Genomic DNA, 19,803 nt, shown 5'->3' on the forward strand with positions numbered 1-19,803 from the left:
TAAAGGAATCCTATTTTAAAGTTAATTTTCCAATCTAGAATTTAGAAACACTGTCATTAGAAAAAGCAACAGGCTAGTGGGTAGTGATATAATTCACACTATCACAGTAGGGGAAATGGACTTCAGGCTTCAATCTGGGCTTCCAGGGGCAGTTGTACCCCTGCTCATGTGAAGGAAATGGGGGCAGCTTACCGAATTTTCACTGAGGTTTATACCACAGGACACCTTAGATGTTAATATTCTCTTCAAGTAATTCTTCAGACTCTTGTATCTAGAAGTTGAGATAGGAAACAGAAATGAAAATGTTGAGACTGCTAATAAAGGTTAAATTTATAAAGCAGATTCTAGGGGTGGGTGTTGTAGCTAAACCACTGCTCGGGAAAACTGCATCCCATATTGGAGTCTCTGCTCTACTTCCAATCCAGCTTCCTTGTAATGCCTGCTGGGAGGCAGCAGATGACCAACCAAATGCTTGGGTCCCTGCCACCCACGTGGAAGACTCTGATGGAGTTCCAGCCATCTGATTTTGGCCTGGCCCAGCCCTGGATGTTGTAGGCATTTGGGACTGAACCAGCAAATAGATCTCTCTTTCTCTCTTCTCTCTTGCTCTCCCTTTTAAGTAGATGAATATAGCTAAAAATTACCAATTTTTTTTTTTTTTTTTTTGGTCTATAGATCAGAGGACTAAAAACTGACACTTCTGGCCATGGCAGTACTATGTGCTCTGCCTGGGCGACCAGAACACTTTGCAAGGAGCTGCTTGATGTGGCAGGCCTTTGATGGAGTTCTTCATTTTGTAAAGGGAAAAACCACAGTTACTGGTTGGTTGTGATAGAGAAAAGGTTTGTGGGTGTTGCCAGGCATTGTGAATATAGAGGCAAACTGCCTTCAGGCTGGAAGGTTCTAGATGCCTTGCTGAGGTAGCAGATGAGTTTAAGTGTCAGCATAAGATGTTGTGGAAGCAGCCCAGGTACACCGCAAGTGGTCACCTGGAGAAGCAGCTGGATACTCATGTGATTCAAAACAAATCTTCATCTCCTGAACTTTTTCTTTGTCACTTCACTGATATTCAAATAAAATTAATATAATTTCCTGCAGCAATAGAAACTTTCCAGATCCCAATCTACAAAATGATGGGACCTGGTTCCCATTATGGTGACTGGTTTGTAATCCAGCTGTACCATTTCCGACCCAGCTCAACAGCAACATCCAGCAACAGAAGATGGCCCAAGTGGTTGGGCCCCGACCACCCACGTGGGAGACCTGGAAGAAGCTCCTGGCTTTAGCTTGGCCCAGCCCTGGCAATTGCCACCAACTGGGGAGTGACCAGAGGATGGGAAATCTCTCTCTCTCTTTCAGATAAATAAATCTTTTTAAAAAATCTACAAAATGTTTAGCTGGTGAACTCCTTCAGAACAAGAGAAATATATTGGTAGTTTCCATAAATTCCAGACTCTTTCCCCCAATACAAAACTTTGAAAAAGTGCTTTAAATTTACCTCTCCCTTATTTGCTTCTTCTTGAAGGCATCCTTCCAACATTCTCTTTGCAGCTGGTTTAAAGAAAAAAGTTCAATCACTGAAACAAGTCACTGTTTTTGATTAGTGCAACAATCAAATCAGACCTCATTCAAACCATGTACATTTGGTTATCTGTGATCTGAAACTGGTGGTCATGGGAGGAAAGATCATTTTTAAGAAGAGTTTCTGTTATCAAGAGTCTATAATGAATGTCCAGAAAGTGTGGAAAGTAGAGAAACAGAACCATCTTAACACCCCCCCCCAGTATTTTTACATTAATATGTATTGAAAGTGTCAGAGGTGTTGAGGAGCTAATGAGGATACATAAGAAAGCAAAAGAGTTCACACCCATGCCTTCCTGAGTTTCCAATTGGTGGAACATGCAGACAGGCAAATGGACTAGCAAAAAGATACGACATGGTAAAAATAGGTTTGTGCACACTGGGCTATGGAAACGCACCAAAGAGTTACATCGTTCAGTTTTATTGATTGGGATGTATCAATAATGGCTGCTCAGAGAAAAAGTCAAAATTTAAAGGATAAGGAGGAGTAGCTTCAGAGAACATGGAGAAATGGGGAAGAGACTGTTCCAGAAAGAAGAAACAGTAGATGTAGAGGCTCAGAAAGACCACCAGCTCTCCCACGTCAGGTGAGCCACTAGTGGTTTGGTAGCACTAGGTCTTAGAGGGGAAAGAGTGGAAAAGGCTAGCAAAGGAAAAGATGGTGAAAGGCCCAATATTGTGTCTTGTATGTGTTGCATTTTAAGGTCAGCGGGGACCGATGTGATGATGGCATTTTGTGTCCATATAGATTCAGTCATATAATTGTAACATAATAAAGATAAAAATAAGTTAAAATTAGCAATACAATGTTAATCATTGATATTTCACTTAATGTGTATCATTTGTCTGTTTCATATCACAACATGGAAAATTAATTTTTTTCCTTTTTTATTTTTTATTTTATTTAGTAAATATAAATTTCCAAAGTACAGTTTATGGATTACAATGGCTTCCCCCCTGCATAATTTCCCTCCCACCCGCACCCCTCCCATCTTCCGCTCCCTCTCCCATTCCATTCACATCTAGATTCATTTGCAATTATCTTTATATACAGAAGATTGATTTAGTATATATTAAGTAAAGATTTCATCAGTTTGCACACATAGAAACACAAAGTGTAAAATACTGTTTCAGTACTAGTTATAACATTACTTCACATTGGACAACACATTAAGGACACATCCCACATGAGAAGTAAGTACACAGTGACTCCTGTTGCTGACTTAACAATTTGACACTCCTGTTCATGGCGTCAGTAATCTCCCTAGGCTCTAGTCATGAGTTGTCAGGGCTATGGAAGCCTTTTGAGTTTGCCAACTTCGATCTTATTCCGACAGGGTCATAGTCAAAGTGGAAGTTCTCTCCTCCCTTCAGAGAAAGGTACCTCCTTCTTTAATGGCCCGTTCTTTCCACTGGGATCTCACTCGCAGAGATCTTTTATTTAGGTCTTCTTCTTCTTCTTCTTCTTCTTTTTTTTTTCCAGAGTGTCTTGGCTTTTCATGCCTACAATACTCTCATGGGCTCTTCAGCCAGATCCGAATGCCTTAAGGGCTGATTCTGAGGCCAGAGTGCTATTTAGGACATCTGCCATTCTATGAGTCTGCTGTGTATCCCGCTTCCCATGTTGGATCGTTTTTTCCCTTTATGATTCTATCAGTTAGTATTAGCAGACACTAGTCTTGTTTGTGTGATCCCTTTGACTCTTAGACCTATCAGAGCCATCAATTGTGAACTGAAATTGATCACTTGGACTAGTGAGATGGCATTGGTACATGCCACCTTGATGGGATTGTATTGGAATCCCCTGGCATGATTCTAACTCCACCATTTGGGGCAAGTCTGATTTTGCATGTCCCAAATTGTACATCTCCTCCCCCTCTCTTATTCCCACTCTTATATTTAACAGGGACCACTTTTCAGTTAAAATTTAAACACCTAAGAATAATTCTGTGTTAATTACAGAGTTCAACCAATAGTACTAGAACAAAATAAAAAAAAATACTAAAATAGATTAAGTATTACATTGTACATCAACAGTCGGGACAAGAGCTGATCAAGTCACTGTTTCTCATAGTGTCCATTTCACTTCAACAGGTTTCCCCTTTGGTGCTCAGTTTTCGCCAAACAGGGAGAACATATGATATTTGTCCCTTTGGGACTGGCTTAATTCACTCAGCATAATGTTTTCCAGATTCCTCCATCCTGTTGCAAATGACCAGATTTCATTGTTTCTTACTGCTGTATTGTATTCTATGGAGTACATGTCCCATAATTTCTTTATCCAGTCTACTGTTGATGGGCATTTGGTTTGATTCCAGGTCTTAGCTATTGTGAATTGAGCTGCAATAAACATTAATGTGCAGATGGCTTTTTTGTTTGCCAATTTAATTTCCTTTGGGTAAATTCCAAGGAGTGGGATGGCTGGGTTGTATGGTAGGGTTATATTCAGGTTTCTGAGGAATCTTCAGACTGACTTCCATAGTGGTTTAACCAGTTTGCATTCCCACCAACAGTGGGTTAGTGTCCCTTTTTCCCCACATCCTCTCCAGCATCTATTGTTGGTAGATTTCTGAGTGTGAGCCATTCTAACCGGGGTGAGGTGAAACCTCATTGTGGTTTTGATTTGCATTTCCCTGATTGCTAGTGATCTTGAACATTTCTTAATGTGTCTGTTGGCCATTTGGATTTCCTCTTTGGAAAAATGTCTATTGAGGTCCTTGGCCCATCTCTTAAGTGGGTTGTTTGTTTTGTTGTTGTGGATTTTCTTGATTTCTTTGTAGATTCTGGTTATCAACCCTTTATCTGTTGCATAGTTTGCAAATATTTTTTCCCATTCTGTCGGTTGCCTCTTCACTTTCCTGACTGTTTCTTTTGAAGTACAGAAACTTCTCAATTTGATGCAATCCCAAATGTTAATTTTGGCTTTGACTGCCTGTGCTTCTGGGGTCTTTTCCAAGAAGTCTTTGCCAGTACCTATTTCTTGCAGGGTTTCTCCAATGCTCTCTAATAATTTGACAGTGTCTTGTCATAGATTTAAGTCTTTAATCTATGTTGAGTGAATTTTTGTGTAAGGTGAAAGGTTAGGTCTTGTTTCATGGTTCTACATGTGGAAATCCAATTTTCCCAGCACTATTTATTGAATAGACTGTCCTTATTCCAGTTATTGGTTTTGGGTCCTTGATCAAATATAAGTTGGCTGTAGATATTTGGATTGATTTCTGGTGTTTCTATTCTGTTCCATTGGTCTATCCATCTATTTCTGTACCAGTACCATGCTGTTTTGATAACAACTGCCCTGTAGTATGTCCTGAAATCTGGTATTGTGATGCCTCCAGCTTTGTTTTTGTTGTACAAGATTGCTTTGGCTATTTGAGGTCTCCTGTGTCTCCATATGAATTTCAGCATCATTTTTTTTCCATATCTGAGAAGAATGCCTTTGGTATTTTGATTGGTATTGCATTGAATGTATAAATTGCTTTTGGGAGAATGGACATTTTGATGATGTTGATTCTTCCAATCCATGAGCATGGAAGATTTTTCCATTTTTTGGTATCCTCTTCTATTTCTTTCTTTAAGGTTTTGTAATTTTCCTCTTTAACGTCCTTGTTTAGTTTATTCCAAGGTATTTGATTGTTTTTGTAGCTATTGTGAATGGGATTGATCTTAGAAGTTCTTTCTCAGCTGTGGCATTGCCTGTGTATACAAAGGCTGTTGATTTTTGTGCATTGATTTTATATCCTGCTACTTTGCCAAACTCTTCTATGAGTTCCAATGGTCTCTTAGTAGAGTTCTTTGGGTCCCCTAAATAAAGAATCATATCATCTGCAAAGAGGGATAGTTTGTGTTCTTCCTTCCCAATTTGTATCCCTTTAATTTCTTTTTCTTGCCTAATATCTCTGGCTAAAACTTCCAGAACTATATTGAAGAGCAGTGGTGAGAGTGGGCATCCCTCTCTGGTACCAGATCTCAGCGGAAATGCTTCCAACTTTTCCCCATTCAATAGGATGTTGGCCATGGGTTTTTCATATATTGCTTTGATTGTATTGAGGAATGTTCCTTCCATACCCAGTTTGCTTAGAGTTTTCATCATGAAAGGGTGTTGTATTTTATCAAATGCTTTCTCTGCATCTATTGAGACAATCATTTGGTTTTTCTTCTGCAGTCTGTTAATATGGTGTATCACGTTGATTGTTTTGCGAACGTTGAACCATCCCTGCATACCAGGGATAAATCCCACTTGGTCTGGGTGGATGATCTTTCTGATGTGTTGTTGCATTCTATTGGCCAGAATTTTATTGAGTATTTTTGCATCTATGTTCATCAGGGATATTGGTCTGTAATTCTCTTTCAATGCTGCATCTTTTTCCAGCTTAGGAATTAAGGTGATGTTGGCTTCATAGAAAGAATTTGGGAGGATTCCCTCTTTTTCGATTGCTCTGAATAGTTTGAGAAGAATTGGAGTTAGTTCTTCTTTAAATGCTTGGTAGAATTCAGCAGTGAATCCATCTGGTCCTGGGCTTTTCTTTGTTGGGAGGGCCTTTATGACTGTTTCAATTTCTGTCTCAGTTATGGGTCTGTTTAAGTTTTCTATGTTTTCCTGGTTCAATTTAGGTAGATTGCATGTGTCCAGGAATCTATCCATTTCTGATAGATTTCCCTGTTTGCTGGCATCAGGTCCTTGTAGTAATTTCTGATGATTCTTTTTATTTTTGTGGTGTCTGTTGCTACGTTTCCATTTTCATCTCTGATCCTATTGATTTGGGTCTATTCTCTTCTTTTTTTAGTTAGTTGGGCCAATGAGGTTTCAATTTTGTTTATTTTTTCAAGAAAAACAAAAAACAAAAAACCAGCTCTTCGTTTGGCTGATTTTTTGTAATTTTTTTTTTATTCAATCCTGTTGATTTATTCTCTGATTTTAATCATTTCTCTTTTCCTACTAGATTTGTGTCTGGTTTGCTTCAGATTTTCTAGATCTTTGAGATGAATTGAAAGCTCATTTATTTTGTCCCTTTCCAATTTCTTGATGTAGGCACCTATTGATAAAAACTTTCCTCTTAACACTGCTTTTGTTGTATCCCACAGGTTTTGGTATGTTGTGCTGTTATCCTCATTTACTTCCAGAAAATTTTTGATTTCTCTTTTGATTTCTTCTATGATCCATTGTTCATTCAGGAGCATGTTGTTCAATCTCCATGTGTTTGCATATGCTCTAGGGATTACTGAGTTTCTAATTTCCAACTTCATTCCTTTATGATCTGAGAAGCTGCATGGCATTATTCTAGTTCTTTTGAATTTGCTGAGACTTGGTTTATGGCCTAGTATGTGGTCAATCCTAAAGAAGGTTCCATGTACTGCTGAGAAGAATGTGAATGCTTTCTGTGTAGGATGAAAAGTTCTGTAGATATCTGTTAGATCCATTTGAGCTATAGTGTCATTTAAATCTACTGTCTCCTTGTTGATCTTCTGTCCTGTTGATCTGTCTATCTCTGAGAGTGGAGTATTGAAGTCCCCCAGAACTATTGTATTGGAGTCTAAGTCTCCCTTTAAGTCCCTTAACAAATCTTTTAAATAAGCCGGTGCCCTGTAATTAGGTGCATATACATTGATAATCGTTATATATTCCTGTTGAATGGATCCCTTAATCATTAAATAGTGCCCCTCTTTCTCTCCTAACAGTTTTTGTGGTAAAGTTTATGTTGTCTGATATTAAGATGGCTATGCCTGCTCTTTTTTCATTTCTGTTGGCATGGTATATCTTTTTCCAGCCTTTCACTTTCAGTCTGTATGCATCATTGTTGGAAAGATGTGTTTCTTGTAAGCAGCAAATAGATGGGTTTTGTTCCTTAACCCAATCAGCCAATCGGTGTCTTTTAACTGGACAGTTCAGGCTATTGACGTTCAATGTGACTATTGAGAAGGAGTAACTTTGCCCTGCCATTTGCCAAAGATATTTTCTAATATATGCTTTGAGATTCCTGTGATCTTTTGCTGTGAGGTTTCCTTTTTTTACCTTCTTTCATATCGGTGACCGTGTTTCTGTGTTTCTGTGTGTAACACATCTTTAAACATCTTTTTCAGAGCTTGATGAGTGGCGACAAATTCTTTCAATTTCTGTTTGCTGTGAAAGGTCTTTATTTCACCTTCATTCACAAATGAGAGCTTTGGAGGATATAATATTCTGCGCTGGCAGTTTTTCTCTCTAGTACCTGGGCTATGTCTCGCCATTCCCTTCTAGCTTGTAGGGTTTCTGATGAGAAGTCAGCTGTGAGTCTAATTGGAGATCTTCTGAGAGTAATCTGACATTTCTCTCTTGCATATTTTAGGATCTTTTCTTTATGTTTCACTGTGGTGAGTTTGATTACAATGTGTCATGGTGAGGATCTCTTTTGGTCATGTTTACTAGAGGTTCTATGAGCTTCCTGTACTAGGATGTCTCTGTCCTTCTCCAAACCCGGGAAGTTCTCTGCAAGTATCTCACTAAAAAGGCCTTCTTATCCTTTCTCCCTCTCCATGCCTTCAGGAACTCATAGAACCCAAATGTTGGGTTTTTTAATAGTATCCTGTAGATTCCCAACAATATTTTTTAGATTTCTCATTTCCTCTTCTTTTCTTTGGTTTGACTGTATACTTTCGTATTCTCTGTCTTCTAAGTCTGATATTCTCTCTTCTGTTTCACTGACTCTGTTTTTAAGGCTCTCTAATGTGTTTGTCATCTGATCTATTGAGTTCTTCATTTCATTTTGATTTCTCTTCACTATCACACTTTCCTGTTCTACTAGTTTCTGTGTTTTATTTTGATTCCTCCTTAAGATTTCATTTTCTGGAAGATTTTCTATCCTGTCCAGTAAGGAATTCTGTAGCTCAAGCATTTGTTTTTGAAAATTTCTAATTGTTCTTATCATAAATTTTTTTGGAAATCCGTATCTTGCATTTCTTCCATCTCATCATCTTCATAATCTTGGTTTGGGGTGTCTTGTTCATTTGGGGGTGTCTTAATGTCTTCCTTGTTCTTGTTTCCTTGGTTTCCGCATTTGTTGCTTGGCATTGTGGAGATATTCTTTGGATTCTTCTTCCCTCACTGTGGTATTTTTTCTTGTTATAGTATGACTGTATTAAGTGGATTGTCTGATTTTGATGGAGCCTTAGAGGCTTGAGATGGGTGTGGCCTGAGAGCTCTGTTTGGTTCCTCAGGGTTAAGGGTATGCCAAAGGTGACACTCCCAGGTTAGGCATGGTAAAGCTATCTATTTCTTTCTTTGATTCAAAAGGGAAGTAATTCCACACAGCTGAGGGAATTGGAGGTAGTTAGCAGGCAAATGATATACCCACAGGAGCCAGAGATTGGACGCTCTTTCCCAAAGACCACACAGGGAATCTGTGCTGCCCTCACTGTGGGCTCACATTCTCCTGCAGTCTCCCACTGGTTTGCCAAGGTTACCAAATTGTAGCGTCTCTGGAGAGTACTCACTTGAATTCCGTGAGTTCTCTCCCCCACCGTCTCTTTTTTCAGTCTCAGTTCATTAGCACCATAGATTCACTAGGTCCTAATCTCCTGTTATTTCACCCCCCTCCAGAGTCAGGTTTTTCTGCTTGCCTGAGGGCAGGTGCAGACCTGAGGTTGCCCCGCTTATGACGTATGTCCAAAATGGTGCCTGCTCTTTGTCTTTCTTGCCTTTGAGAGGTGAGCGGAGAGAGAGAAACTTGTGTCTGTATCGGTCACTTTTTTTTTTCCCCTCTTTCTTCTAGTTAGCCTGGTGAACTTTTCCCCACGGGGTTTCAAGCCTCGTTCCCTGTAGTCTCCTCTTTCCGCTTTCCCGCTGGTGTCTTGGGCTATTGAGGTTTAGCTCACCTCGCGTTCCAGTGCTGGTGTGTTCATTCTGTGGCTGGTGTCCCAAACCGTGGCTCCCATGCTCTCCATGCAGGTCCACTGTGAATCACTAGTTCTGGAAGTTTCCTCTGCTATTTCTTCCCCTACTCTTCCTTGAACCTGCAGTGTCTCCACTTTTATTAAACTGTCTCTCCCCGGACTATCAGTGTGCTCCCTTCCTATTCTGCCATCTTGCCACTCTTGGAAAATTAATTTTTAATGCCTATATAACATCCAATCATATCGTTCATTGAGTTGATTTAATTAACTGTTCATATATGCATTTTGATTATTTTCTGTTGCCTTATATACTTAGGATAAGTTTCTATGAATTACATTATTTAATCAAAGGGTATAAATACATTTATGACTTTTGGAATCCTTAGATAAATTTACTTTATCAATTTATATTGGTATCAGTAAAGAAAGAACAAATATCAGATTCCTTACCATTTTTGGTCAGTAGATACTATAATTCTTAAGAAAACTCACAAATTAAATAGATCAAATATTTAGCTTATTTTTTTTAAATTTTAGCATATGAACATTTTCCTCTATTTTGTCTGAAAGATATATTTTCTTTCATAAATTGTTCTTTTTGTCTCTTGATTAATAACATATTGACAGACTTTAAAATTAACTTTTTTTTTTAAAAAAATGATTCATTTCATTTACTTGAAAGAGTTAGAAAGAGGGGGCAAGGAAAGACAGAGATCAATCTTTCACCCACTAGTTCACTCCCCATATGGCTGCAACAGTTAGGACTGTGCCAGGCCGGAGCCTGAAATTCCATCCGGGTCTCCCATGTGGATAACAGGAGCCCAAGGCTCTGGGCAATCTGCTGCTACCTTCCCTAGTGCATTAGCAGGGAGCTGTCCTGGAAGTGGAGCAGCTAGGACTCAAACCTATACTCATATGGGACACCTATGTTGCAGGTGGTGACTTAATCCATGGTACAACAATGTTAGCCCCTAAAATCAATTCTGTATTTCATTTTAGGAAATTATTTCACTTTTGGTGAAATGATAAATATTCAGTTCTAGTATAGTTGTTTATTCCATAATTTAATTCTGTACTTTTCAATTTTAAATCAATCTCAAATTTAGCTACCAACTTTTAATCAATGGCTTAATAAATAATTTGTTATGATTTGATTTTTATCTTGTGAAATTTGTGTGAAGATTAGCATTTATATAAGTTATTCATTTACTTCCAGGGATTTGTGTATTTGTTGTTCAGATGATATAATACTATAGTTCTTTCTATGTAAGATTTTGGAGGAAGGGTTAGTAATTCTCTCATTAATTTTCTCCCTATCATTTTGGTAACTTATGTATATTTATTCTTATAGAATAAAATATAAATAAAACTTCAATATTCTCAGTCTAACTTCAGCATAGGAACACCAAATATAACAACTAAAAGGAATCCTCAATGTCCTAGGCATATTGCTTACAACCATTTCCAAAATATATATGACTATTTATAAAAGGAAATGTGTTCTCACAGTTTTTCTTTTTTTTTCTTTTTTTAATTTTATTTTTATTTTTTGACAGGCAGAGTGGATAGTGAGAGAGAGAGACAGAGAAAGGTTTTCCTTTTTGCCGTTGGTTCACCCTCCAATGGCCGTTGCGGCCGGCGCATCGTGCTGATCCAAAGCCAGGAGCCAGGTGCTTCTCCTGGTCTCCCATGCGGGTGCAGGGCCCAAGCACTTGGATCATCCTCCACTGCCTTCCCAGGCCATAGCAGAGAGCTGGCCTGGAAGAGGGGCAACCGGGATAGAATCCAGCGCTCCAACCGGGACTAGAACCCGGTGTGCTGGTGTCACAAGGTGGAGGATTAGCCTGTTGAGCCATGGCGCCGGCCCACAGTTTTTCACAGAAATAGAACTCACCTAAAGATTTTGGTACAGAAGAAATTTTACGTGTAGATACATACTTTCTAGAGTTGAATCTGAATTTTTTCATATCAATTGAAGTTTGAATAATCATTACTTTTGTGAAATCTTCAGTGCCTTGTATCTAAAAGTTGACAGAATGTAAGTTAATTCTGAGCAAAAATACAATTAAATGATTCTCTTGTAAGCTACTATTTAATACCTCTTTAAAGGGAAAATATTAATGAATCAACACAAGTAAGGTAGATATCTTAAAATTCCTGAACATGTTGGTTTTGTGAAAGTCCATATTTCATATACCTTCATTGATTTTTGTATTTTTTAAAAATTATCTGTAAGGTAAAGACAGAAACACACACACACACACAGAGTTTCCATCTGCCAGTTCAATCCCAAAATGCCTAGAAAAGTCAGGGCTGGGCTAGGTCGAAACCAAGAGCCAAGATATTGATCTGGGTCTCACAAATGGGTGGCAAAGACCTAAGTACTTGCGACATCTCCTGCTACCGCTCAGGGTGCACATTGACAGGAAGCCAGAGACAAGAGCTGGAACTGAGACTTGAACCCAGGCACTCCGGTATGGGATACAGACATCCCTAGGAGCATCTTAACTGCTGCATCAAATGCCCATCCCTCCTTGATTTTCTAAAAATATTTTTGTTCATTTCTCTTCCAAATGAGAAAAATGATCCAGATCTAATCATCAATGACCATTTAAAAAATCACCCAGACTTTTTCAATACAGTAGAATAGAAAGTTTAAGAAAGAGCAGATCTTCAGGAAACCATTCCATGTTATGGTTGTTTCTGACAAGCTCTGAATCGTGTTGGTACTCCCATCCACAGTGAACAGATCTCATAGAGTCAGACAGGTTGCAGGAAGCTTCGAGAATCTCTCACTTGGCTCTCTAAATTTCCAACCAGCCCCAACACCAAAGCTCTGTTATTATGTGTTCAGGAACAGAGGTACAGAGCACCATCGTTAAGAATGCTTCACTGTTCTCATGGTAACACATCAGTTCTGGTAGTGTCCCCTCAGAAAATTCTCTCATCATCATTTCCTGTCTCAGAATCCCTCCCATTCCCATCTTGTTTTTTCCTTGTATCTCACATCTAGCCAGTAACATTGAATTACTACATTGACATAACTACATTGACATATCTCACATCTAGCCAGTAACATTGAATTACTACATTGACATAACTTTTTGTTTCTTGGTTAAGAAATCTCCTGAGGTTAAGTAGGCCCTCTTTTACTATGTACAGATACACCAAAAATCTGTGACCCAAATGTCTGTGCAGATTGGACCACTTCATCGTCATTGAATGAGAACAGTTTTTGCTTGGGCTGCAGCGTAACACATGTGTATGGACTTATATGGGTATGGGTATGGGTAGTGTTTATGGAATGGTGGAGGAAAACGGAGGATGGAGGGGTGAAAGCTCAGGACTGCTGTGACAGTGGACTACTGATCTGAAGGTATAGGTTGACTTTTCTTTACCTGATGGCATGTTAAAGGAATTAAGAAAGGTGCCTTATAAACTTTTCGTAACTGACAGTCTTCCACAGCTCCATGTATGAGGATAACGTCAGTTACAGTTTCATCATAGATATCACTTTTGATGCTCTTGGGTATATCTCTTACATAAATGTTACAGAGCTTTAATTGCATCTTGTAGTTCCAATCCTATAAGAAAAAATACAATTTTGTAGTTTATTATTTTTTATGAAGTATAATACAAACTCAGACATAATTAATGTCTAATAATATTTTATTCCAATTACACTCAGAGGGAAGGACAAGTTTACACAAACGCCTCTTACCTCATAAGACAAATGTTCTCTGATTTTTCGGGCAGTAATACCAAGTCCAATTTTTAGCCACATTTTATGCTCAATGAGAGGACAGCATTGTTCAAAAGCCTCAATCAAGTGAGTTTTGGAAATAAAACATGTCTAGAAAAAGCATAAAAATTTAATATTTCATTCTGTGCATGTGTGGTTTAAGAAATAAGGTTTTCTCACTCACATGTAACATTAATAATAAGAGTTTAAATTGTGTGAGATGTATGCTATTGTCTGGAAACCTATTAAAATGTGCATACTGATAAATATTTATGCAATCTTGTCATGTACTAAATTTTAAAAGACTGTGATTCAATGAAAGATCCTTTCTTATTCTTTCAAAAAATTGTGTATATTTATAGAATGCAGTGTGTTATTTTGATATATGTATATATTGTGGAGTAATTATATCAAGCTCATTAACATACATGTCACAAATATACTTGTTTTTATTAATTTATTTTTAATTAACAAATAATTGTGTATATATCAATAATTTTTTAAAACTTTTATTTAATAAATATAAATTTCCAAAGTATAACTTTTGGATTATAGTGGCTTTTTCCTCCCATAACCTCCCTCCCACCTGCAACCATCCCATCTCCTGCTCCCTCTCCCATTCCATTCACATCAAGATTCATTTGCAATTATCTTTATATACAGAAGATCAATTTAGTATATACTAAGTAAAGATTTCAACAGTTTGCACCCACACAGAAACACAAAGAATAAAGTACTGTTTGAGTACTAGTTACACCATTAATTCACATTGTAAAACACATTAAGGACAGGAATCCTACATGGGGAGTAAGTGCACAGTGACTCCTGTTGTTGATTTAACAATTGACACTCTTGCTTATGGCGTCAGTAATCACCCAAGGCTCTAGTCATGAGTTGCCAAAGCTATGGAAGCCTTTTTAGTTCGCCAACTCTGTTCTTATTTAGACAAGGTCATAGTCAAAGTGGAAGTTCTTTCCTCCCTTCAGAGAAAGGTACCTCCTTCTTTGGTGGCCCGTTCTTTCCACTGGTATCTCACTCACAGAGATCTTTCATTTAGATTTTTTTTTCCAGAGTGTCTTGGCTTTCCATGCTTAAAATACTCTCATGGGCTCTTCAGCCAGATCTGAATGCCTTAAGGGCTGATTCTGAGGCCAGAGTGCTATTTAGGACATCTGCCTTTCTATGCGTCTGCTGTGTATCCCGCTTCCCATGTTGTATCATTCTCTCCTTTATACTATCAGTTAGTATTAGCAGACACTAGTCTTGTTTATGTGATCCCTTTGACTCTTAATCCTATCATTATGATCAACTGTGAACTGAAACTGATCATTTTGACTAGTGAGACGGCATTGGTACATGCCACCTTGTTGGGATTGAATTGGAATCCTCTGGCACCTTTCTAATTCTACCATTAGGGCTAAATCCGATTGAGCATGTGCCAAACTGTGTAGTGTGTAGTGTGTATATTGTAATGAGTCAATCAAATTATAGATTTATCACCTCATCAACTAATCATTTTTGTCTGTGGTGAGGACATTAAAAATCCGTTTTACTTATTTATTTGAGAAGTAGAGTTACAGACAGTGAGAGGGAGAGATAGAGAGAAAGGTCTTCCTTCTGTTGGTTCACTCCCCAGTGGATGCAATGGCTAGAGCTATGCTGATCCAAAGCCAGGAGCCAGGTACTTCTTCCTGGTTTCCCATGTGGGTGCAGGGGCCCAAGGACTTGGAGCATCTTCTACTGCTTTCCCAGGCCACAGCAGAGAGCTGGACCGGAAGAGGAGCAGCCGGGACCAGAACTGGTGCCCATTTGGGATGCCAGCACCGGAGGCAGAGGATTAACCTACTGCACTACGGCACCGGCCCAAAAATCCATTTTTAAGCAATTTTGAGATATATGTCATATTAACTATGGTCACCATGCTATGTAATAGATAATAAAAACTTATTCTTCCAGTAGAACTGAAAATGCATCCTTTGATGGAAGTTTATCATATGACTCAGCCATCCAATTCCTGGGAATATACCCAAAGGAAATGAAATTGGCATATAAAAGAGTTATCTGTACTCCCATGTTGTAACAGCTTAATTCACAAAAGCTAAGAAATGGAATCAACTCAGATGTCCATCAACTGATGACTAAATAAAGAAAATTATGGAATGCTACTCAGCCAATGAAAAGAATGATATCCTGACATTTGTAACAAGATGGATGCAACTGGAGACCATTATGATTAGTGAAATAAACCAGTGCCCAAAATACAAAGATCATATATTTTCTCTGATTTGTGGTAGCTTATAGAGTACAAAAAAACCCTGAATGTATAAGTAAAATTGGCATCTTATGATTTGATTATTGTTTGTAGCCCTTGCCTGTATTCCTGTGGAACAATGGTCTTTCTACTTTTTACTTGTTGAACATTATATTTAGTGGGCTATGAAGCCTGAGATTACAAAGTAAATTGAACATATGTTATTGTAAAAATTAAAAGAAAAAAAGAAGGAAGGAGGGAGGTAGAAAGTGGGAGTGGGAGGGGAATATCATTATGTTCTTAGAATTATATCTTTGAAATATATGAAATGTGTTCTTTTTATGTTAATAAAAAATAAAGTTCAATTTTAAAAAGTCTCCGTTTTCCTCATCCCTCCTCCTTCTACTCCCCAGACAGTGGTAATGCACTTATTAATGCGTTTCTATGAGATCAACTCTTTTAGAGTCCACATGTAACTGAAATCGTGTAGACTTTTCATTTCTGTGCCTGGTTTATGTCACTCAGCATAATGTCCTCCAGATTCATGTATTGTGACTACATAGTGTAGTCTGTTCATCCATTCGTCTATTGATGGACAGTTTGGTTGCTTCCATATCTTGGCCACACCACAAAGAGCATGAGAGTGCATCTTTTTTACATAATGATTTCATTTCCTTGGCTTTAAATCCAGAAGTGGAATCACTGGATTTTATGGTAGTTCTACTTTAAATTTCTTTGCAAATACTGTTTTCCATGATGGCTATACAAATGTACATTCCCACGAAAAGTGGGCAACGATTCCCTTTTCTCCACATCTTGTGTAACACTTGTTGTCTTGTATCTGATAAAGCTATTCTAACAGGTGCGAGGTGATTTTAATTTGTATTTCTGTGAATAGTGATGTTGAGCATGTGTTGGCCATCTGTATGTCTTCTTTAAAAAAAAAGTCTATTCAGGTATTCTGACCAATTTAATTGGATTTCTAAAAAAGATTTATTTATTTATTTGAAAGTCAGAGTTACACAAGAGAGAGAAGGAGGGGCAGATAGAGAGAGAGGTCTTCCATCCGCTGGTTCACTCCCCAATTGGCCGCAGCTGCGCCGATCCAAAGCCAGGAGCCAGGAGCTTCCTCTGGGTCTCCCATGTGGGTGTAGGGGCCAAGAACTTGGGCCATCTTCTACTGCTTTCCCAGATCATAGCAGAGTTGGATTGGAAGTGGAGCAGCCGGATCTCGAACCGGAACTCATATGGGATGCAGGCACTGCAGGCAGTGGTTTTACCTGCTACACTACAGCACTAGCCCCTTAATTGGATTATTTGTTTTCTTGCTATTTCATTGTTTGAGTACTATATGTATTTTGGATATCAGCCCCTGATTAGATGTATGGTTTTCAAGCCAGGAGCCTGAAACTTCCTCCTGGTTTCTCATGTGCGTGGCAGGGACACAAGGACTTGAGCCATCACAGGATGCATGATTAGGAAACTAGAACAGAAGCAGAGGAACTAGGACTCAAACTGGCACTCTGATGTTGGATGTGGTCATTTAACTTGACACACCCCAATGCCTGCCCCCATTTAACCTTTTCAAATAAAGGTATATTTTGAAAAATATATGTTTGAGGGTAGCAAATGTTTCAGCCCAACAGTACTGATACGAAGTAAGAATGAAGTTGCTATGACTATTCAGATACAAGCCTTTGTGTTTGATCTATATAATTTCTGTTTGGTAAATACATACAATTGGGACTGTTGAGCATTATAATAAGTGCATATTTAACCTTGTAAGAAATTGAACTCTTTTTAGAAGAGGTTGTGAAACTTTACACTTTGCAGTTACTCCACACCATTGTCAATACTGGACAATCAACTTATTTATTTTTAAACTCATGTAGTAGATGTGTAGTGTTCCATCATTGTGGGTTTAACTTGTATTTTTCTGACTGTTAATAATCTTGAGCATCTTCTATACATGCTTATTTGCCATTTGCACATCCTTTGTGACGTGTCTACTCAAATATTTCACTCAACTTTTAATTCAGGATATTCTTTTCTTAAATTTAGAGTTGTAAGGATTCTTTGTAGATTTGTTAAGTCCTCTTCCCCCAGCCAGTGGCTTGCTTTTTTCAAGTTCATTATGGTGTCTTTTGGAGAGCAGAAATTTTTCATTTTGCTGCCATCTAGTTTATAAATATTTGCTTTTATGGTTTGTATGTTTTTAAATCTTGGCTAAGAGGTCTTTGCCTATCTCAAGATTTTTTTTGTTTTCTTCTAGAATTTTTATAGTTGTATTTTTATGTTTAGGTGTATGATGATTTCAAATTAATTTTTGTGCATGGTGTACAGGGTCAAGCTTCATTGCTTCCATACGTATATTCGGTGTTTTCAGGATCATCATTTAAAGAATGTTATTTTTTCATAAAAATAATTGGATTCTTTGTAAAAAAAAAACCAGTTGATGATATGTATGGATCTATTTCAGGATTCCCTTTCATTTCCCATTGATCTATATATCTTAACTCAGAGTTAATAATAAGTATTATTAATTACAGTGATTTATAAGCCTTTAAATCATGTAGGATAAATCATCTTATTCTTTTTGAAATTTATTTTTTCTGTTACAGGTCCTCTATGGTTCTGTTTAATTTTTCTTTTAACTTTTATTTAATGAATATAAATTTCCAGTGTACAGCTTATGGATTACAATGGCTTCCCCCTCACATAACTTCCCTCCCACCTGCAACCCTCCCCTCTCCCGCTCCCTCTCCCCTTCCATTTGCATCAAGATTCATTTTCAATTCTCTTTATATACAGAAGATCAATTTAGTATAAAGATTTCAACAGTTTGCACCCACATAAAAACACAAAGTGAAACATACTGTTTGAGTACTAGTTATAGCATTAAATCAAAATGTACAGCACATTAAGGACAGAGATCCCACATGAGGAGCAAGTGCACAGTGGCTCCTGTTGTTGACCCAACAAATTGACACTCTAGTTTATGGCGCCAGTAACCACCCTAGGCTGTCGTCATGAGTTGCCAAGGCTATGGAAGCCTTCCAAGTTTACCAACTCTGATCATATTTAGACAAGGTCATAAAAGACAGAGTGAGGATAGTAACCAATGATCCTAAGAGTGGCATTTACCAGGTTTGAACAATTATACAGCATTAAGTGGGGAAGAGGACCATCAGTACACACAGGTTGGGAGTAGAGCCATTGGTGGTAGAGTAGAGGTTATGATTACAAAGGAATGAGGCCCAAGTGCACTAGACAGGGTCTAGAACAAAGGACAGAGTCATTATTAGAGGAGCTAAGAAAGGTGCTGTCTAAGCTACAAGTAATTTTTCTGATTGAGAGGCAAATAGAACCTGATAGAAGGGGCTTGATAATAATCTGGTGGGCTTTAGGCCTTGTAAATTCAGAGGCCCAGACCTATCAATCTCTTCACATGGGGTATATCCTAAGGGAGGTGTGAACCTCCTAGGGGAAGGCACTCTGTTGACTTTCATTACTTGGCTGGCCTGGGAGGAGAGCTGGCCAGGTAAAGGCAGGTGGCATCTCTAACAAGAAATTTACAGTTCTGCCTGCAATGTTGCTGACCCTACTTGGCCATCCCCTCAGCTGCAGTGGTCACTTTGGAAGTTGGGCTGAGTGAAGGGCTTTTCAGCTTAGAGCCAATAAGATCTGTGGCTCTGACCTGGGCATCCTTCGACTCCAGGGCAGGTCCATTTCCAGTGATCCAACTCTTGGCAGAGCTGCCAGGGCTCTTCACAAGCTGACTTCTGCTGAAGCCCAGGCTTACCACATTGAAAGCCACTGCAGTGGACTGGCCTGTTGGGTCTCCTTGAGGGCAGATCACTGTACAGATCAGCCATTAATAGGCCTGCCACCCATTGCTTCTGATGCCTAGCTTTCTTTTCCTCCTGGTTTGTGTTAAAGCAGACCAGAGGATGCAAGTCAAGGGAGCGCCCAAGTCCCATCTCTAATCTTCGGTGGCCTGAACTACAAGTCTATAGTCACAGGCATGTTCTGTAGTAGTTTTTCTAAGGTAGACAATGCCCATGAGGAAAATTATATTCTCACTTTAAAACTTTCTTTCCCTTTGGTCTGAAAGGGAGGTTTTTTCTACTTACTGTATACTTCGCTGATGGCGAAGTGAATCTAGCTATGAGATTATTATTTAAGTTCTTATTTTGGCTATGCTATTACAGAAAAATGTTAGCCATCTCTTTTATAAGGTCTAAAGATTAAATTGTGCGTCCTACAGATTCCTTTATAATAGAATTAGTTTCCTACCTTGAAGAGAATAGAGAAATGAAAGAACAAGTTGGGCTTAGAATAGAGAAAAGAGGGAGCAAGTCCT

The 19,803-nt window shown here is 38.5% G+C and overlaps 1 protein-coding gene across 1 annotated transcript in view; it reads right to left on the reverse strand.

Moving 5' to 3' along the window:
- Window positions 1-226: 226 nt before the first annotated feature.
- The window catches only part of SLC9C1 (solute carrier family 9 member C1), a 113,647-nt gene continuing 94,070 nt past the window's right edge, over window positions 227-19,803 (reverse strand). The window contains exons 23-27 of the mRNA XM_062180986.1: window positions 13,169-13,300; window positions 12,846-13,031; window positions 11,342-11,468; window positions 1,499-1,551; window positions 227-271 (exon numbers count right to left, since the gene is read on the reverse strand). Of these exons, the coding sequence (XP_062036970.1) occupies window positions 227-271; window positions 1,499-1,551; window positions 11,342-11,468; window positions 12,846-13,031; window positions 13,169-13,300 (543 nt within the window). The remainder of the gene's footprint in view (window positions 272-1,498; window positions 1,552-11,341; window positions 11,469-12,845; window positions 13,032-13,168; window positions 13,301-19,803) is intronic.

This window comes from Lepus europaeus, chromosome 2 (assembly GCF_033115175.1).
Source record: "Lepus europaeus isolate LE1 chromosome 2, mLepTim1.pri, whole genome shotgun sequence".
NCBI classification, from domain to species: domain Eukaryota; kingdom Metazoa; phylum Chordata; class Mammalia; order Lagomorpha; family Leporidae; genus Lepus; species Lepus europaeus.